This window comes from Cottoperca gobio, chromosome 5 (genome assembly GCF_900634415.1).
Source record: "Cottoperca gobio chromosome 5, fCotGob3.1, whole genome shotgun sequence".
NCBI classification, from domain to species: domain Eukaryota; kingdom Metazoa; phylum Chordata; class Actinopteri; order Perciformes; family Bovichtidae; genus Cottoperca; species Cottoperca gobio.
This window is the reverse complement of record NC_041359.1, coordinates 15,996,502-16,018,512: the sequence shown is the minus strand read 5'-3', so window position 1 is coordinate 16,018,512 and position 22,011 is coordinate 15,996,502. Positions and strand designations below refer to the sequence as shown.

At 39.8% G+C, this 22,011-nt stretch overlaps 2 protein-coding genes across 6 annotated transcripts; one reads left to right on the top strand and one right to left on the bottom strand.

Annotated features, from left to right (window-relative positions):
• Positions 1-506: 506 nt before the first annotated feature.
• perm1b (PPARGC1 and ESRR induced regulator, muscle 1b) lies at positions 507-6,375 on the top strand. Its single transcript, XM_029431238.1, is given in 5 exon segments — positions 507-630; positions 1,256-3,305; positions 3,307-4,060; positions 4,152-4,268; positions 4,466-6,375. Coding segments are annotated over 4 exon segments (2,973 nt in total). The 5' UTR covers positions 507-630; positions 1,256-1,280; the 3' UTR covers positions 4,543-6,375.
• Positions 6,376-7,248: 873 nt separating this feature from the next.
• On the bottom strand, positions 7,249-20,938 carry rereb (arginine-glutamic acid dipeptide (RE) repeats b). 5 transcript variants are annotated; one of them, XM_029431233.1, is made up of 17 exons: positions 20,647-20,937; positions 19,228-19,276; positions 18,247-18,371; positions 17,815-17,914; positions 17,611-17,709; positions 17,144-17,224; positions 16,873-17,023; positions 16,658-16,744; positions 16,000-16,193; positions 15,602-15,760; positions 15,270-15,380; positions 13,631-14,757; positions 12,428-12,632; positions 11,340-12,054; positions 10,796-10,930; positions 9,452-9,626; positions 7,249-8,300 (listed from the first exon to the last, which is right to left on the bottom strand). In XM_029431233.1, the coding sequence occupies exons 1-17, from the start codon at positions 20,670-20,672 to the stop codon at positions 8,267-8,269; spliced, it is 3,573 nt and encodes a 1,190-aa protein (XP_029287093.1). In that variant the 5' UTR covers positions 20,673-20,937; the 3' UTR covers positions 7,249-8,266. The 5 variants fall into 5 exon arrangements, with proteins under 5 accessions (XP_029287093.1, XP_029287095.1, XP_029287094.1 ...); XM_029431235.1 differs by having other exon boundaries at positions 9,452-9,620; XM_029431234.1 differs by having other exon boundaries at positions 15,602-15,757.
• Between the last annotated feature and the right edge of the window lie 1,073 nt (positions 20,939-22,011).

The following is a 22,011-nucleotide window of genomic DNA, read 5'->3' as shown; positions in this document are numbered from 1 at the left end:
GATTGATCTCAATGAGATTTTACCTGTATAAATAAAGGCTAAATAAAAAAATTAAAATATCCACAGGAACAGATGTACTCAAAAATCTTTTGGAAAATCGCAATGCTGTTTTTGTTTCAGGGTGGATTTAAAAACGTGTTTCTATCTCAAGATTTCTTGATGTTGATGCTCACAATGGTGTTTTAGATTTCAAAGAGTTTAAGTGGTTTTTTTGTGTAAGAATTGAGACTAAGGCTAGATGTTTAATGCTCTGGGATCGTAAATTAAGAAAGAAATGTAGGCTATGCATGACTTTGTACGTATATATATGTATAAAATACCCATGATCCATCCAAAATGTGTCTTTTGAACTTCTACCATGTTAATAATGGAATTGATTTTGGATGTCACCTCTAATAACTGTAGGGGGTGGGGGCTTGTATTTTAAGGTACTGAAATGTCATACCTCTTGTAATAGAGGGACGGACGTCTGCAGCTACATGTGACTGGACATACTACTCTATTTATAACAGCTGAGTGCAAGGCCCAGTTTGACATAATGCAAGGACAGACGGACATCAGAGCTGAATTGTTCCTGCAGGGAGAAAGAACGGACACCTTCAAAGTGGACGCTTCGTCCTTCTGCAACAGGTAGGTTTTCTTTCTACTACAGAAAAACATTAACACCAATGTACTGTAGCTATATGCTTCATGTTGATCATGTAATAGACTAGACCTTTAACGACTTTGACGTAGAGCAAAAACAAAGTCCGAGTGATTCTAACAACTCCACACCTGAAAATAATAAAATCCTAAAACAATACAAAATATAAGGAATTATAAACATTGCAATGACCCCACTGAGTATGTTTGTTAAGTGGATACAGTATGTTATGCCCTGACATTGGACAGCTGAATTTTTCATATCAGGTCATATGACTAGAGTATTTTGGGATCTGTTATGGATCTTGTGACCGTGGTACTCTGGTGTTGCTTTGCTGACCTGTCGAGTTTAGAACTATACAGGAGCTTGTTTAATTTCTGCACATCAGTTTCCTAATGACAGCTGATTACAAGCAAAGTTAAGCTCCAGACAAACGCACGCTCTATATTTAACTCTAATGTGTTGATGGAACTGCATCTATAACCCAGCGGGGATACCAATGATGTACTGCTACACATTGCACAGGGACACTTTCATTATTTATCAGCAAAATACCTCAATCTGCAACCTTTCACACACTGACCTTCTTCATGGTTTATCTTCTTTTTTCAGATTGAGGAGCATGTGAGGTATCAAAATGGATGATTTAGATCACAGCATGCACATTGCAAACGATGACTGGACGGTCTTCTATGAGGAGAGCGAGGAGTGCGGTCAGCTGCAGCCTTTGCTTGCCTGCCATGATAGCCCGAACCTCAGTGATTCAGAGGATTCAGCAAACTCGAGTTCAGTGTTCGGCACAGGCCAACAGGAGCCACAGCAGAGCACTGCTGCAAAGTATGATCTTACAACACAAGCTGAAATATGCCTTGATTATCCTGAAGGAACCATCAACACAGCAGAGCACCTCACAGAGGAGACAAAAGCCAACATCACAACCACACTGCAAACTGAGCAACTAAATGTTCAGTCTTCAGATGGAGAGTCAACAGAGCTGAACAAAGAGGATGGAGAAGAGCAAATGGAGAGTCACATTCATGAACTCAAATCCATTCAGTCACCTGACCCACTTTCTTTCAATCAAACAGAGCTAAATGTGAATGAGCTGCACTCTACAGACAGAGTGAGGAGTGGCGTTGCATTAAGAGCAGAAAAAGAGCGTTGGTTCGTGACAGTGAACGACAATGCTGCACGACAGCGAGTGCGAGCCCCCTCTGTGAAAAAAAAAAGAAGACAAAAAAAAACTCGTAAGGACAATCACATGTGCAGACCTGGGCAGGAGAGATTGCTTGAAAACGGTGTTAAGTTAGAGATAATGAAAGATAGTAATGACTTTGAGGGAGGGACGGACACAGAGTATGTCACACAAGCAGACCAAAACTTGGTTAATAAATCAAGAGGGTATTCAAGTGCTGAAGCAGATCCTGAGAGCGTTCACATGGATGTCATTTCAGATTCATCGCAAATGTCTTTAACGTCTAGTGAAGAAGACAATTTGTCAGAAAAACTGGTGATGTCTCATTCCCCCAGAGACATCAGCACTGAGCCAGCAATAGACGCAAAACCGCACAACACATTTACACCAAAATACCCGTCACGGTTGGACAGTGTGGAGTCTGACGAGCTTGACGACGGTGTTGAGTTCTTTTCCACTCATAGTTTTGACTCTGAAAGTTATCTGTCAGCTACTGAATCAGTGGAGGAACTTCAGCATCTTCTCGTGGATCACCAACAATTGCAAAGCTCATTATCTCTGACTGAAAACAGCCATCTGTTCAATCTGACTGAGAATACCGATGCAGACAATATGCAGGACAGGGATTCTTGTGATAGCCCTCTCTGTTGCGTTGTAACAGCTACCGACTGTGAAGGTCATGACAGCACCAATGTTCAGCCATCTGCTGGCCAAAGTGCTAACAAAATGCCAGATGACAACGCCACATGTGATAACGACACACGCAGCACGCTGCCCTCGGATACACCTGGACTTCAAAAGCATGAGATGAATCTTTCAGCATCTGGTTGTTCTTCAGGACAACAGCTTCTCCCCATTCCTGATTTAATTGTAACACCTTGCCATGTGGTGGACAGCCCAGAAACATATGCCGAAGCAGCAGGCCACACTCGACCTGTGTACGCCATTTCTGCTTTTTGGGATGAAATGGAAAAATTGACGATAAATGACATTTTGCAGCTCAGGATGGGAGGAAGCACATCTCCCAGGGAAACACAAGAAACAGTGACACCAGACATAGATGATCACAGCTCTTTGGTCGACACGATAGAGTACAATTCGTCTGATGGTGGTCTGATGGATACCTCCGACACTGCTGATTCAGATTATTCCACGCAGCCGGACGAATCCAAGCCCGATCGTTCAAGCTGTGAGTTTTTCAACTCCGATTTTGAAGAAGAGTACTGCCAATTTCTTGGCGCCAGTAGGAACCCCAGTCCTGACCCTCAAAGCAAAAACCAACAAAGCAAGAGTGACTCTCTTTACTCTTTAGCACATGAGGAGGAGGAGTCCACAGGCTCTGATGGAAAAGAGACACCTGTGCCTTCGGAGGACTTTGAAAGGAAATGTTTTGATGATCAGGACTCAAATGCTTTAATTTCAAGCGAACTTGCTTTGCCGAGACGGATAACAAAAAGCAAAAGCATGCACAACGTACAAGCTCTCAACACCGAGGAATTTATCTTTGCAGTTGCTAATTGGTCATGATGAGAGCAGTCCGTTTCTCAGCAGCTGTTCGTCTCTGGAGGAAAACGTGGTTTTAAAAGCGAGCGACAGCCTTGGAACACGAATACCTTTTCTGGAGGAACATGATCAAATATCCTTCCCTGGAGTGTTTGAATACTTCTTCAGAGAGGATAAAACACAGAGTGACTCTCGGTGTGTCACCGTCTATGATCCAAAGGACATCTCAGTGGCTCCTGTGTTTGACTTCACTCTTTGTGCATCCAATAAAAAGTCATTCTCCTTCCTCCACGATTCTCCGCTCAGTGAGGAGAAACTCATCCCCATTTTCTCTTGTTCTCGTCCCATCATCAGAGAACTCACATTCCCAAACCCGGACTATGTTTTCTTGAGTGCAGACTATGAGGAGGAGGACGACATCTCTCCAATCAGGGTCGTGTCACACGCTTTCATACAGGGTACTGATTGCGGGGCGGCGGCCCCACATGGATTTAACACCTGGAATAGTTTGAGGAAGATTCGCTTCCCTGGCAAAGGGAGCATCTGGTGCAGGAGATCTGGGGCCTGGGTGTTCCCAGGTGAGGCTGAGAAGATCACCATCAAAAGTGCGGATCCACCAATAACAGTGCTCACTGTGAGGAGAGTCTCTTCAACTCCTTCTCAGGTTTTTAGTGAGTTAGCAGTGCAGCAGAGGGTTTTGGAAGTTATACAGACAACAAGTAAGTCAGAGCTCTGTCATACACAGGACTGGATGTAAACAAAGCAAAACTACAATTAAATGATTTTTTTTCATGTTTATGTCTCCTACAGGACAAGAGGGCATCTTCTCCACACTGAAGCAGTCAGATATGTGTTTAGTCTGCATCGCTTTTGCCTCCTGGGTGTTAAAATCCTCTGATCCAGAGGCTGCTGATGCCTGGAAAGCAGGTATGAAACTCCTTTAGACCTTTTTTCCACCAGCTTCTTCCTGAATGGTGATTATGGATGTAAAATCTGATGAGAAATACTTGGTATTTGAAACCACATTTTCGGGGGTTTTTAAGTATTACACATGAAGAGTACTGTATAATTTGGTGATTTGACATTCAATTCTTCAAAGTAACCTTTATTGAAATCCTCTTCAGCTCTGCTAGCAAATGTGAGTGCACTGTCGGCCATCCAGTACCTGCGGCAGTATGTGAAGAAGAAGAATCCTTCTTGAGACATGTACACAAGAGAGAGAAGAGGAGATTCATTTCCAAACATTTTCACTTGGGTCCATCTGTAAAGATATATTTACCATATATGTACTGTATATTCTACTGCCTCAGTGTTTGCATTGGTTTCCAAGTTACAATACAGCATGTAAAGGTAGAAGTCAGCAAACTGATGTTTTAAGTTCTTTTCAGCCTGAGGAAGTTAAGGTCTGGTGATTTTCTATGTTTCTAATCGTCAAAAGATTCCATGAAAAGAGACAAACCAAAAAGGAATTATTCCTAATAACTAGTATTGTCTTTGTGTAACCAAAGCCTGATGTAACCACCATCCTGCTGCTGTAAATACTCAAAAATAATTATTTTCAAAATGTGTTTGAAATGTGGGGGTGGCATACTCTAGAGAGGTTCTAATAAAACATAAAGGAGAACATTTCAAAGATAAAAAAATGTTGAACAATTATAGCTCAATGTAATATAAGTATTTAAATGTCAAAGTGCTCATTTTTAGTTTAGGAAAAATATAAAATGTGCACGTCACATTTGTAACCAGACGTAAGACGTCCTAACAGATTGGCTTGGGGTTGAGAGCCACAGACAGGATTGAGAAGTGTGAAAGTATTGAGAGACGGACTAACACATCGTTGCTTTTGGTACTTTCATGGAATTTGTTGACAATAAGAAAAATAGTGCCAATATTTTCTTTTAGTCATGAAAACATTTCAGCTGCATTTTAAACTTTTAATAACTTTGATGTTTCAGTTCTGGATAAACTGATGTTGATATGTGGACCATTACGTAAGCACAGAAGCTCATACTCTTTTAACACGTGCCGTTTGTGAATGTCATGGCTTTGTATGTCATACGGATGCAATTTGAGCTAAGTTGTAAAGGCAGCTTGTAGAGTTTTTCAGCAGAAGTTAAGTGTATGTGGAATGTATTTGTAGAGGAAGAAACAGAGGATGAAAACCTGAAAGAAACTTGCATTGTTGTAAGAAAAGGTTCAGTATGTAACAGCACGAGCTGTGCATGATGGGTAAGCATCGTCTAAACCAGTGGTTCCCAAAAGTTTTGGCTTAGTGCCCCTTCAATACAAAGACATACCGACCTGTGACCTCTCATCACAGTCTCACAAGTTGCGAGCAGGTCAGAATCATTTTCCACTTTTAGACCATTTCATTTGAATAGTTTCAGACAAGGTAAAACCACATTATTAAACTACACGGAGAAGAATGTAATCTTTTTTTGCAGATTGTTATCTCCGCCAAGGAGGTTATGTTTTTGGCTCGATTTGTCTCTTTGTTTGTTTGTCTGTCAGCAGGATTACAGAAAAACTGCACGGCCCATTTCATGGAACTTGGCGGAAGGATGTAGTATGAGCGTATCCGAATCACGGGGTGGATACACCAATTCGGAACTTGGAAACAGCTATAAAACGTGTTGTTTAAAATGCTCTAAGCAATAAAATACAACACATCTTTTTAGTGTGCATTTTTAGGCACTCAGTGCCATTCAAGTCTTTTCTTGTTTCGTACTCTGGTAATAAACTTAAGACGCCTTAAATGACTCTCATCCCTACATGTTGGGAACTAAAATACTGTGTAGTGAAAAGGTCAGTGTGTGTGCTGAGATCTGTCACATCCTGTGTTGCAACAAAATGTAAAGCTTAAGAATAACTAATATAAGCAAAATTTGCGTTACCCCTATATGATCTGCTGTTGTCACCGTCATATATTGTGTAAAGATCAATTGTCAGAACACTTCATAACAAAATGTGATTTTTCATGTATGCACATGTTGTGCAATAACTTTGATTAAATGCAATAAAACCATGAATACATTACGCTCCTCTGTCCAATTTGACGTGTGGAAGAAAAAACAGCGGCAACAGAAAGTATACTGTTATTGTCACAAAGTAAATACGCTCTGTTGTCAGTTTATTAGGTGCACCGAGCTAAAACTAATGCAGTCCAACACATTACATCATACAGAGGTGTTTCTGTAATTAAGCCGTCAATGATATTAACAGGGTGGACAAAATAACAGAAACACCTGTAATTTCAATTAATGTATAAAGTAAAAAATGTATTTATTCCAGACTGTATATAGAGGTTGTTCCTAATTAAAGTGAGTCAGTATGAACTAAGAGAAATGTGTATGTTTACAAAAATTAGAACAATTGCAAAAAAAAAAGATGTATAACAGTCAAAAGGACATCATTTGTGAAATAGTTTGGAAAAGGAAATGAAAATGTGTAATAAACTTAATAACCTTATTTTTAAGTATGGTTTTGAATCTATTAACAAATAAAACTGAGGTATGGACACTAGTGTGTATATATACATTTTTGTTTGGGACTTTTTAGGAATATAATATACATATATTTTATTAATGTAAAAAGGGTAGATGTACTAAACTTCAGCCTAAACCTTTTCAGTCAGTATAAGTTTGCTTTAGTTAGTCACTAATTCAATAATAATGACTTATTATTTATCATACTGTGCATTTGAGTTGTACAAGTTGGAAACGACTGAAATAAACTAAACTTTATCGTTAAAAATAGTTGAATCAGATCTCGCTAAAACTGTTTCAACAAAAACTGATTATAAACTTCATGAAGGTAGAATTTACTGCAGGACAGTCTTAGTTTTAGCTAGGTGTGCACACTGTGTATACCACAGGCTGTTATAGAGGAACTCCAAGTGCAAAGAGAATAAGGTGTCATTGCAGAAATATTTATTGAAATAAATATGCAATGGATACACTTTAATATTATGTCACATAAATATTGAATTTAGAGGCAGTTCTTTTAAAAATTCCATTAAAATGCAAGATTTAGTATCTCTCCAATTCATTTACTCTCATCAAAACAATGTAAATACATTATTCTAATACAACTTTCTGCCTTAGAGACAGGTCATGGTCCAATTAATAAGTATCTTACCTTATAATACTATATACTGTTTTTAGCTTAGGATTTACTGCTATCGTGCTGAATCGAGGGTCAAGTGTTCACATCTACTGCTATATCAATAGTACTCGTTCATATAGAATATTGTGAACATGTAATATTTACAATCTCAAAAATGAGCGAATAAAAGCTTCGGTTATACTGTGAAAAGATATCTTGATATATAAAACTTTAGGATTTAGACAAATATTTAGCAGATTTAAGAGTAAAACCAACCTCTACTATGCTTTCAAAGTCTAAACACCACAATGCAACTTGCTATTCTAGTTTGGTGAAAAATGAAGGCTGAGTCATGCTAGGTCATTACAATCATTCAAACACTGATTTAAATGTCATTCTGTACAAGGAAATCATTTAGAAATCATAGATAGATATTAAAACTTAACACCAAAGTCTGTCTGTTTTCATATCCTTTATAAGAGCTATTTCTTTTTAGCAAATTCATATCACTGCATATGAAACAGTTTTACAGTTTGTTAGAGAAAATCTGTCACTTTAAATCTCACTTGAATGCATGAGATTGTTTGTTATTTTCATAATAAAAACTAGTATAAAGTCTGAAGTGATATGAAAATCTCAGACGGACTTTGACAGTCCTATTAAGTGCTGAACAAGGAATGCACATAAAGATCCACAAAGATTTTTCTAAAATATATTAAAACAAAAAAATTGACACACAAATATTCTCTTACAGTTTTAAAAGTACACAGTATTCTATTTGGGTATGAGTGTAGGGTTTCATGGCATGCACCACCTGGCACTCAAGATGGCTTGTCACCTTCTTTCTTCAGACGGCTTCAGCAAACAGAAACAAAGAAACAAGGTCAACACTTTTAGCTATGAAACACATTTCACATGAGTTTAACTAAGCAATGTGGAAGGATGTAGTGTTGCACGGTATACCAATACTAGAAACATATCACAATACCCTGCTATTAAAAACGGTATAATACCGCATTTTTATTAGTACTGATTAAGAATAAATGTTTTAATAAGAAGTGTATTTATGAGTTATGAGAGGGCAGTGTGTGTGTGTGCAGCTGCTTCCACTTGCTGCAGGCATAGTGGGCATGTTTTTCTCTCATATGTACGCTGCAAATGCAAATGCTCTTGGTGACCGCCCACGGCTTATCGAAAAAGCAGATGGAGGGGAGCGAAATATGGCACTAAAGTACTGTAGCTGATGGTTATGAGTCGCGCCTATACTTAGGAAGGTAATGAAATAAAGAAGTTGTGTATTGCTTCCACCTTGTCAATGGCAACAGCAGTGCACTCTTTCTTACCTTTCACAATAAAAGCTCTAGACATAAACGCGGCATCACTGCTTATCAGAGGGAACTTAAATCCACTCAGAGCATTTAGTTAAAGAGCGACTCAACAAAATAGCTGCCTTACAGTATAGCTCACACTTGTTATAATTAGCAGTGTGACGTGCAGATGTGAAGGCCTGATCTTAATAAAGAGTTTCTCCAGTTCTGATTGGATATTAAAATGTAAAAACACACTGTGGTACAATAGTTAACTCCTGTTTTATGGCTTTTTTCACATCCTTTACTGTATAGCATTGATAAGTTTAAAATATCTTCAGTGTTTTTGTTTTAATGATAATAAAAAAATAAGAAGGTTTTATGCTCTGTCATCTGTTATTCCACTACTTTTCCTGATGTTTTAGGCATTTGTCGTGGTATAGTTCCAGCATCTGCATCAAGATACTTTAGTCGGGTATCGTATCAAAGTCATAATTTTGGCTCCATAGTAGAGAAAATGTCAACAGCCAGTGTAAATACTAAGGGATTTGATATATTATGAAGTTCTATTAAGCTGCATAGCTACTATAATAATGTGATGCTTTTTACACTGAAAGATCAGATTTTATTTTCTCTCTGGTGTATTCCTCAAGTGATCGTTTCAGCCCGTGCACTAAAAAAGACATTGAGAAACCTCACCTGTAATAATCTTCCTGACTCGGGAGAGGGCCTCCATGCAGGTGATGCGCATGCAGCCACTGCTGCTCCATAGCCATCCTCTGCAGCTCTGCAGACTGAGCATGCATGGCCTGGAGCTGGTGAGCAGCAGACATCTGAGGAATCTGACCATGCAGCTCTCGTGGATATGCTGCTCCTACGGAAAACATAGATATGAAAAGACCGAATTGGAAAAATACTTGTGAACAGTGACGTGTTTTCATGTTGTTTTATGTCTTATTTTTCATTATTATGCTTAGTGTAGGAGGTAATCCTGCTTATTATAGTCTCTGTATATAATATCCACACGTCACCAGGCCAAACATTGTGTTGTCATGCTATCTGTTGATTTTCTGTGTTGTAAGAGCTGTCTCTCTTAATAATAATAATAATAATAATAATAATAATAATAATAATAATAATAATAATAATAATAAAAAATTGTATTTATAAAGCGCCTTTCAAAGCTAAACGCAATCTCAAGGCGCTAAAATGCAGGACAACAACAAATTTGACAGGGAGAATGTGGGGCGGAGTTTTGCAATATTCCTGAGGTGGTAGAAGGAGGTCTTGCACAGATGTTTGATGTGGGTGTCAAAGGTCAGATGAGGGTCAAATCTTACACAGGTTGGTGACTGATGGTGATAGGGGGATGTTTTGACCAGAAAAAGTGGTGTGAGTTATAGGGGAAGACTGGACCTGGTGTGGTGTGCCAACTAAAATAGCCTCTGTTTTTGAGCTATTTAATTGAAGGAAATGTTCTTTCATCCAAGCTTTTATCTCCTCAAGGCAGGTGTTCGATGATGATCATCGTAGCGGTGGTGAAACAGTGGTGGACGTATTGTGGCCCACTGGCAACAGAAAGCTGACCGTTGTAGCTGACTGGCTCGTTGGAAGCCAGCTAGCGTTAGTAGTCCTGGAGCTGTCGATAGCAGTGGAAAGTGCCAGCAACAGGTAGCAGCGGTTATCCAAACATGGTTTGTAATTCAGTAGAATCCAAGTAGAACAGACTTAAACTAGAACTACAACTAGCAGGAGAAGCGGCGAACAAGCAGCGCCAGCATCCTCTCCTATCAGAACTCTTGTCTCAAAGTAGTGCAGGCTCTGTTTGTATCCTCATACTTTTTTCACTGCTTCTATTGTTCATTGTATTTTCTGTGCTTTACTTCCTAACGTCTGGGCTTTTAACTATTGCCTGCCTGGGGATTAAAGATGACAATAAGCCTTTATGGCTAACTCCGGCTTATTTTCAGAAATGTTAATAATATGCACTGTCCCAGCCAAATAATAGCCAATAATAATAACTAAAGAGTTGAGATTACGAACCAAACAGTGGGTGGCGCAGCATCTCATGATCATGAGGAAGTTCGAGTAAAGCGTTTGGGTTCGGTCCGCCAGGGTAGGGGTAGCGGGCCAAACGTGTGCCGGGTCCCAGAGCGTCTAGAGGATGAGGGCCTTGACCTGGATAAAGAAATACAATCATTCAGTTAATGCAGGTCAACTGCTCACCACAGGATATGTTACTACTGCCTAATTAACTTCTCGGTCGAACAGGATTGTTTTGCTTATAAAAGTTCTTGAAATGACCCGGAAGTATCTAAGTGGCAGCCGTGATAAGAGCTGGTCAAATTCTCTGAAAGATAAGGAAAGGTGCTTCAATGCTTCCTTTCTTATTCACCCACAATTCCTTGCGGCAGCAACATTTAAAGCGATGTCAGACCCATATCAATAGCATTTGCTGTCATATAATAACGTAGCGTAGTGAGTACAGTCAGATTCTCTTATTGCGGCAGTTAAGTCCTTTTGAATTCCCCCTCACATTTGATGACGTTATACATAAAAGGTCAAGGAATAGTGGTTAGGAAAATACCTTCAAGCTCACCTTGACCGAGGGGATCCTGTTGGTGCAGGTGGAGGTGGGAGTGAATGTGAGAGTGCTGGTGATGATGCGGCGTCACATTGAGCAGCTGCAGCCTATTGGTGGGGTCGGCCCCCACAGATGCCATCCTCTCTGTGTGAAGCCGCTCTGCAGTGAGTCGCTCAGCGTAACTCAGATCCGGGCGCATCTGAGGCACTGCCAGCATCATCCTCTCCCGCTCCAGGTGGTTCATCCCAGGATAGAAGGGGGCAAAGTGGTGGGGAGGCCCGGGTATGTGGGGGAGACCGATCGCCCCGTGTCTGGCAAAGTGCTCCATGGGGTTGGCCGAGGGGTGTAGAGTTTCCATATCTGGGGGCTTGACCTCATAGCCAGGCTTCATCCTCTCACGGAGCTCTCTGTCTCGGAGGTTCCTGAGCTCGCGCTCTCTGAGGCTGGGTTCAGCGCTGTACAGGCCCGGCATGTGGTAGGCCAACAAGGGGTCGCCAGGGCTCAAGGACACGTAGAAAGGGTGGTTGCGGTTGGAGGGTGACATGACATGGGGTCGGGCGTATTCACTCAGGGTGCGCAGAGCAGGTGTATCAGGGCCAATGTAGGGGGGCACAGCGGCTACAGTGGTGGGCATCTGCTCAAAGGAATGACGTCCGTGGCCCTGAGCAGTCATCTGAACATCGCTCATACGACTGTCGTGGGAGGAGCTGGAGGCTCTCTGTAAGCAAAGGAAGTGTGTGAGACTATGTTCATTTAGCAGCTACTTTAGATGTTGTCTTAGCCTTACTCTTTAGATGAAAATGCTTATTAATGTTATCAAATTTTTTGCCATTTTTATCCTTCATAGTTTTAGTCGACAATGTTTTTTCTCTTAACTTTGTCGGCTATTTCTTAATTTAGTCTTATTCCTGTGGCAAATGTCCCTTTTTTTTTATCATAAGATTATATTGAACATTTCAGTCAATCCAGTCTAGCTAAAACCAATCATTTTGTCTTTTCAGTCAAACCTTTTCACCAAAGATTTTATAACTCATGTAAGTTTTGTGACAGAAAGATGTTAAAAAAAAACAAAAAAGAAGGAATAGACTCACAGCATTTCTGTCTGCCTCCCTTTCTCTCTCTCTCTCTCTGTCTTTTTCCCTTTCGCGTTCTTGTCGAGCACTGAGCTCAGCATCTCTCCTCGACTTTTCCACGGCCTCCTCCCTTTTCTTGGCAAGCTTGGAGGACGTAAGTGGAGTGAAGAACAGGTCTGTTCTCGCACAGGAGTTGTAACCACGATCCAAGTGTTTGATAAACCTGAAAGAAATAGATTCAAGTATGACTGAGTATGAGTACAATAAACGTTCACCAAAAATAGCAACATGATTCATTTAATGGTAGTTTTGGGCACAATTCCTGTCAGGTCTAATATCATTTCAGGCGGCAACCGTATTGCGGGAATCAATTAACTTAACAAAAACTGCCTTCCCAACAAAGTCCAAATGGCAACCGCATCAGTAATCCGACACGCCCACAGTTTAACTGTAAAATGGAAACCACATATTTGTAAAGGAAGACTAAGGGGCATGTACAACTGCAAACAGCTTCAACTTGATCAACCACACTTCATGTAGCTATGCTCACAAGCAGACATTTTTACTTTTGTAAACATTGTCAATATTTTTTTAACATGGGTTCACTACTTTTTTTTTTTTTAATGGGGGTTGCTCGAAGTGAAGCTTTAGAGAATTACAAAACTTAGTAGTCTTCTTCAGCTCTATGAAACTTTCGTTTTTCAGCTAATCATTTTAGTTTCCAGTTCGCAACTTTACTATTTTAATTCTCTCTCATTGCTCTAACAGCGTTGTTGTCATCAGCAGCAGTGCAGATATTTTCAGCAAAAATGGCTGCTGAACAATCACATACTTATACACATATTAAGTGATAATATGTCAGTGTTCACAGCTTGTTTTCGCTCCTCTAGAGGCAATTGAACTTTAGCAAAGCCAACATAAAATAAAACGCAAGACATTTACAACACAAATTTCAGCAAATCTAAATAGAGATAGCGTTTTGAAATGCGGCGCCAAAGATCGCTGAGACAATGAAGTTCCAGAAAGGAAAAGGGACTCTTGTATTTCCGACATTTTACCTTATTCTTTCCACAAAAAAAAAAGGAACTGGTTAGTTACCAGTTAATGGGGCTAACAAAAGCAAAATTACCGAAACATCTATCCCTTGTAAAAAACTTCCACATCTTACAAGATGAGTGAAACATTTATTTTTCTGATGAAGAAGAATGTCTTCCTACATACCGTGCAGACTGGCTGGCATGGCTTGCCATGTTGATGATGGTGGGCTCAGGCGAGGGGCTCCGAGGTGGAGACGGCGGGCTCTCGGCCTCTTCCATCTCATCCAGTGGCTCTTCTTTAATCTGAATTTGTGATCCTCCTGCTGTGATGGCCGGCGAGGGTCTCAGAGGAAGAGGCGGGAATGAGGGCTGGAGGCTCGGGACGGGGCCAATAGCAGAAGATGTTACAGAGGGGAGAGGGTGTGAGGCTGCAGCAGGTGGGTGAGAAGAAGTCATGCTTTTTCCAGGGTTGGTCTGCACCTGAGAGATCACAGGAAGTTGGGGAGGAAGGGACTGCATTGGCAAAGGCTGCGGCATGAGCTGAAGAGGGGGAGGGGGGGCACCCGGAGGATGCGGGTTGGGCAGAGAATTTAGTGGCTTTAGAGCAGGGGGAGGGGGGAGGTTGGAAGGCATCTGAGGGAAAGGTGTAGAAGACTGGTGAGGCATCTGTTTGTGTGAACTTGGGATTGGAGTGGTGGGAGGAGGCTTGATTTGTGGGCCAGGAGGCTGGGGGAGCTGAGCCTCCCTAAAGAAGGGTGGGGGTCGCAGGGGGGCCTGAGGCGACAGGCCATGAGGCTGCAGAGCCTGTGCAGAGCTGAGAGCAGGTGGGACCTGAAATGCTGGAGAAAGAGGAGAGTCCTGACCCAGCGCTGATGGAAGAGGTGGTGGACCAGTGAGAGAGTGAGAGGCGGGCTGTGGCCGGCTGTTTGGGCCCGCTGGCTGACCAGCAGCAGCCTGAGGGGGGTCTGGAGAAGGAGGAGGGGGGCTATGAGCGGGATTAGCAGGGGGGCTGCTTTGCATTTGTTGAGGAGTGATGGGATGGCCCAGAGAGGGAATGACCTGTGGGACTGGTGTGTCAGCCAACACAGCAGCAGGAGCACCAGGCTCTGATGGGACGCCGTTCGGCTGGGCAGACGAGTCAGAGTCGCTCTCGTTGCCCTGCTGAGGGCTGGAAATGCTGGGAGAGGAGCTGCGGTTGTCCTGATCGATGTCTTTGGTGTCACTGCTGCCGTCGTCCTGAGCACTGCGACTTTCTGAAGAGCTTTCCTCCTCTACCTCGGCCTCTCCCTCTGACCGCGAGCCCCGTGGATCCTGGAGGAACACGCAAACAAATGATGTCGTCAAATATTGCGAGCAATATATTATTAGGTAGCCCACAACTTATTAAACGTCTAATTCACGGACTTTCCAGGCCTAATTCCCACATATTCAAGGACCCAACACAGCATAGTTTGAGACATGGATCAAGGTTAATTACGGTTATAACACTGAGAATGTTTATAATGAGAACTAGCAGGCTTTACAGAAGCTCACAGACAACAATTATAAAGAGAGAGAGGCTTGAATGCGTCTCAGTTGTGCTGCTGTGTTACGGTTTTGAGACAGAATTAAGTTTAAAAAATTTAATTTCTTTACAAAATATATAAATTCCAATACTTTCAAAGACCCATGTCTATTTTCTAAAACTTTTAAGACCTTGATTCGCCCCTCCCCCCCCCCCCCTCAAATCCACAAACTTTCAAGGATTTCAAGGATCCATGACGACCTTTGGAGAAGTTTTTTACCCAAATGGTATTTCTTTGACACAAAGTGTTCCCTCTCACCTGTGTCTTCGGCCTTTTAGGTGTAACTTTTTCCGGCTCGTCAGGCTCCTGAGCAGGACTCTCCCGCACACGTTTTGTTGTCTTTGGTGACGTTACCTCCTCTTTTATCTTCTGTGGACACCACGACATTTACACAGTGGTGTTAATTATTGACAGAGAACAAGGATGACACAAAACCTCAATGAGTGATATTCAACAAGCATCTATGGCTGCAGCAGTTTTACATGTCACTTTCATTTACATGTAGGTTGGGACGAGCTAAACTTTCATCAACTCAACGGAAGAGTTGGTCTGATAAGATGGTGTCAAAGAAATGTGTAGATTATGTTTACCTTGTTCGTCTTCTTGCTGGATTCGTTCTTATTATCTGTGGAAGACGATCTCAAAGAATTAGAAGTTGCTCCTCCCGGGGAGGGCTGGCTGCTGGACTGCTCCTCACTGGTGGGGGAGCCCGTGAGCCTTCTGTGGCCACTTCTTAAAGATGACAGCTGCTTTAAAAAAAAAAAAAGAAATTCAGTAGTTAATACTGTTAAATACACATACAAGAAAAAGACACATTTCCCCAAATGTGCAGGATATTTTCCGAGCTAAAAAGTCAAAGTAAATTATTTTTGACAGATTTAATAAGGGTCTTCTGTATATCACAATGAAATACAAAGCTGACAAAAGACAGTTTCTTTTGAGTGTTAATTACTAGTAATAAAGATAACAGTATGAGCCTCAGGCTTACAGGTGCTCTGCTTCTCCGTGTCCTCATGCCATGCTTGCTGTTCACCTCCTCTTCCTCTTTAACAGGTTTAAACATGAATGGAGCGCCTGCGGATTTTGGAGCTGGCGGCAGACATCCGTGTTTGTTTTCATACGTGCGACAAGTCGTGCACAGCAACGGGTCGTCTCTTCGGCCCTGGTGCCAATCCTTAGAACCTGTTTGGGGAAAAATGCTTTAGGCACGAGTTTCACAAACTGTTTAAAGCACTTTCAAGTACTGGTAACACTTTCTATGACGCCCATGTCTATAATGAATTATAAACATACTTATATTGCATTAAAATCTATAGAATTATAGTTATAAGCACTCAAAATGCTTTATAACAACAGTAATAAGATATTAAAGGTATTTTATAATGACTGATGTAATGTTTCCATTGTGTCGTACTCTAAATTGATATTATAACTATAATTAAACAGTGCTATAAGCAGATTATAACACATTATAAGCATGTTTATAATGCATTACAGACATGGGTGTCAAAGAAAGTACCCAAGTAGTATGAGAATTGCTATTTCTCATATTGTAAAAGGCTTTTACAGAAAAACATTGTAAAACATTAGTATTAAAAAAAAAAAGAATACTGGCCAATAAATCACAAATAAAGATGTGTACTCACTCGTTGTCCCACAGTGGGTGCAGCTCTTGATTTCCTGTTCACTGTCTTCACTATCGAGATCATCCTCACTGGCAGAACTCGCATCCACTGCAAAGGAAAAGATCAGCTTTAATGAAGACGTCCAGCTCCGATGACTGCCACACAACTATGAAACTCTGCAGGAGTTGGGGGAACAAAAATGGCAACACAGTTCTAAAGGAACTCCAAGTGTTCACCTGAATAGTTTTGCGATGGGGTCACAGGAACTGCCGCAGAGCGAGTCTTGGCTTTGCGAGAGGACGGCTGTCGTCGTTGCTGCCGATAAGCTCTTGTTCCTGCAGCCTCGGGAGTTTTCTTCCAGTGGTAATAGAAGGTGATCAGCTCCCCCTGATGAGAAGAACACAGGACCAATTGAAGTTATGTTTCTAATCAAAAATACAACCACCTTGAAATCACTGGAGGCATTACAAATTGTTCTGTCTGCAAAAAACGAAAGTGTTTAATTACAGTCTTTTTGCTGGGCAGAAAGTCTTTCCGGATGCGAAAGAAATTCTTTCCATACTGTCTCAGGCCTTTGATGAAGCGTTTCTGTGGAAGGAACAAGGAAGGAGGGTGGTGGTGGATAAAATTAAATAATATACAGTTGCAAAATAAAAAGGCACCAGTATAGATAATGTTAATCTTGTGATATATTGCAACATCTATTAAAAACACAGTTATTATAATGAAGTAATAACCTGATTTACCGTTTAAAACTACGGTAGCGGTTAAAAACAAAGTTGAGTAAACTGCCAGTTTCTGATCAGAGAACTTTTCATTTACAATCCCTGCACTGTCGAACATGTTAAGTATAGTTAAATACATAAACGGTTTGCATCCTTTTCATCACCGAGGATTTTATCTGCCTGCACAAACTGTTAAGGACTAACAGTGACTGACCTTCAGTGCTGTATTACTAGCTAAAGGCGTCTCACCACATCATCCTCCGACCAGCATTTCTCAATGAGCTTCGGCAGAGGCTTCTTAACCAGACGCTGGAGAGCTTTTGCCGCATCATAATGACTTGCATGTAGCTGGAATTGAGAAAAACATTTATGTTTTTGTAAATCTTCAACACAATATTTTTGTTCTTTGAATTGCTGGATACTGATGAATATATTTCAAGTTGAGCTCCGCACCATGTTGAGCGCGTTGAGTGTGGTATCATCACGGGAGGCTGCTAAACATCCATCCTCTGTCGATCCACCATCACACATCCCTGCAAACGCTGCCATGCTCCTTAAAAAATTAATAGGTGAAATAAATGAGGGTGAGGTTTTACATTTTCAGTCTGATTCCAAGGAGTGATTCTGAATCACTGAATGCTGTCTCCAGCAGAAAACTAGCAGTGTTAACAGCCTGTACTGAGCCTCTATTGAGGTTTTCTTTTCAAAAAGCTGATGCATTGTTGTTTAGTAAGGACATGGCTGCAATTTAATTATAAGACTTTATTGTAAAATTCTCCATAAATATGTTTGCCCCCTTTTGCAAAGGTGCTAGCAACACGACTCAACACGGACAAAGTTTATCAAAGTGCCAGAGATTTGAAGCAGTTTAGTGCAGACACTGACCTGGCAGCTCGGAGGTACATGAGAAGGTCACAGTCATTGACCCCCGGCGTCCACATCAGATCCTCACTCTCTGTCTGCATCTGTAAACCCGGAGCAGGCCGCGGCTGCAACTCTGGAAGTTTAGCCTGCAGTGAAACCAAAGACGAGACAAAAACCAGCAAACACTTATTAGACCACATCAATGAAAACAGCAGCTGAAGGTCCTGCTAAAATTGTTTAAAAAGGGAGACTTACAGGGCAAAAATCCAAGCACTTTTTAAAATTACTTTATTAACTAGATTTTTAAGACTCATTTATAAAGACATTACAAAACTGTCATTTACATTTTACGGGTGATTCAACTTGAAAACATGTTGACACTTGAAAATGACACTTGAATCAAAAATGTGTGAACAACAAAAAGTAATACTTAATGGATAAAGGATTTTGTTATAATCAAATGGATTTTGCTGCCGTTTGGTAATATTACCTGCTAGAATCTGTTTCACAAAATAAGATATTCAAATAGATCCTCAAATTCAACACATGACAGAGAAGCATACATACTGTATGACATGCAAATAACAAAGCACACTGAAGAGACGGATCTGAGCAGTTTCATAATGAGCCTAATCCACCCCTCTGCAGGTACACGTACTTATTTTAAAAAAGTGTTCCTACAAGTAGAGCTGCAACAATAAGTCAACTAATCGAAGAGTTGAGTGACAGAAAAATAAACGCCAACCCTTGATAATTGATTAATCGTTAAAAGTAATTTTTCATTTATAATGTTTGCATTTGCGACGAGTGAGCTTCTTGTTCAGATGTTTGCATTGATGTAGCCCTCACTACAAAAGGTTGAGGTTTTTTAAATATTTCTTCCCCCCCCCCCCCCCAACAAATGATAAATAATTGTGACTTTTGGTTAGAGAAGCATACTTAATACTAGAATACTTAATTCTATTCAAATGTGACATAAATAATATTTCAAGCAGGGTGTACCTGATGACTTGATCCCACTCTTATCTCGCCCTGTGTGCTGTTCAGGCTCCTGAAATACAAAAAAATAAAAGCATCCCATGTTTATCATGTGCATATTTAATACATGTCCACCTACAGTCTTCACATTAGTAAAATAAATAAAGTTAAGAATAATACAAATAAAAAGTGTCCTGGTTTTATTGTGCATCACAGTAAAACAAAGGAAAAACACTTATATGATAATTCTTAATATATTGCTATTTCAATGTTCTAAAATGTAGTTTTGTGACCACAAGAACTAGCAATTAAAAATGTGAAATGATTATGAAGTAAGGAAATTATGTTTAAAAAAAAGTCAGAAAGTTTGGTGTGCAAAAAATAAAAGCATGTTTATCATGTGCATTAATAATAATGTGACACCTACAGTCAGGAAAGTAAATTCAATTGTGTTGACAAAGTCTGTCTGCTCAAAAACAATATGGTTTTATTGTGCATCACAGTAAAACAACACTGCTATTATAATACTTTTATTATATAATATAATGCTATTTCAAGCTTCCAACATGTACTTGTGTACATTTACACAACTAGCAGTTAAAACTGTGAAACCAGTGTGACGTGAAGACATGATGTGCATAAAAACAAAAGTAAGTCTGCTTCTGTAAATGAACGGGTAATTGTCGGGTAATTAACGCTGTACAGTATGCACACACAGACGTAAAATCAATAAAATCTGGCTGTCAGAGCAGCTCCCCTCCCACTGCACAGTGATTTCAGCAGCAGAATAACATCCCGCCCCTCCATCACTCTGAACCAATCTCAGCTGTGACCTGCGACGTTTCCTTATATTACATGAATGAAATCCGACGCTAGCTACCGCAAAAGACTGTCAATCAATCATACATGAGCTGCTAATTTTTACGGTCACCATTACGAGAACAGTGTGTGCTACTTAGTCAGATCCTAACAGGTTGACAGCAGCTGGCTGACTCCGGCTCGTGCTTAACTGCGAGCTAAAGTATGCAATCAATAATAAATACCAACGTTAGCGTGCACAACATGTCGCTGACATACACACACACACAGCGACAACGACCCATGTCAATACACCCAGAGGGAATACCAGCCGATTTATTAAACGATGCATTATACCTACTTATACTGACATTATTTAACATAATAGCTGCACAAATAACTGTTAGCTGCATTAAAGCGACCATAAAAACATGTTTCCCCAGCAGGAGCAGCTAGCTGCTAACGAGACAGTTACATTACGCTGTTATTTGGCTAGCTTGTTAGCCAGACACGAACTTCGTGACCACTGACACTCCGACTATTTCACACAAACGGTTCTCAAAGTCACGCTACAAAATTGTTAAAAGACATATTTAATGCAAAACAACTAAAATAAAAAAGCAAACGGTAAGTTAATCAAGTTACCTCCGCGGACTGAACAGGTCGTCCATGTCGAGGGATGTTTGGATGTGGCTTGTTGACACTGCGCAGCGCAGTGGGCGATACACACAAAAACTATGCGAATCCCCTATTACATGGCTATTCAAAATGGAGGCGGTGTAGTGGAGGGAGTCAGTCTATTTTTTTTTTCCCAGTGCAATGACCTCAGCAGCCACAGCTAAGCCTTCAAAGTTGTCTGGGTGTACATGACTGAGCATGTGCCGTGGAGAGGCTGCTAATCATCAGCTGCTGCTGCACACAGTGATGAGGCCTCCATGAATCCAACAACATATCACACTGTGTGCACTGCTGTGGTTATTAAACATTATGTAAGATATCACATTAACCTCACGCCGACAGAAACAGCCATGTTAATGTGTTACACCACTGAATAATAAAATACCGTCAGCATTGTCGTATTTACTGGTGTAGAGGTTTAATATTAAATACTATAAGTATTCATCGCAAATAACTATATCAGTCATTTAAAACTATCTGTATTATCCATATAGATGTGGATTTGTTTTAACACATATGCAAAATAAAAAATAAATCAGGTAAATAAGTGAAAATGTGATTAAGAGGTGTAAAAAACTCTCAGTGGGGCACCTTCCAGTGTTAATCTATTATAAAAGGAGTCAAGTAGAATGAATTACAGTAATTATATAATAACGATATATATATCTAGATATCTAGATATCTATATCCATATCTATATATATATATATATATCTATATATATAGATATAGATATAGATATCTAGATATATCTAGATATATATATATATATATATCTAGATATATAGATATCTATATATCTAGATATATATATATATATATCTAGATATATATCTAGATATATAGATATCTATATATAGATATATATATATATATATATCTGTCTATATATAGATAGATATCTATCTATATCTATATATATATATATATAGATATATATGTATAGATATATATGTATATAGATATCTATAGATATATATGTATATAGATATCTATAGATATATATGTATATAGATATCTATATATATAGATATCTATAGATATCTATATATATATATAGATATCTATAGACATATATATATATATATATATATATATAGATATATATATATATAGATATCTATATAGATATCTATAGATATAGATATATATATCTGTCTATAGATAGATATATAGATAGATCTATAGATAGATATATAGATAGATCTATATATATCTATCTATATATAGATCTATAGATATCTATGTATATATATATATATATGTATATAGATATCTATGTATATATATGTATATAGATATCTATAGATATATGTATATAGATATCTATGT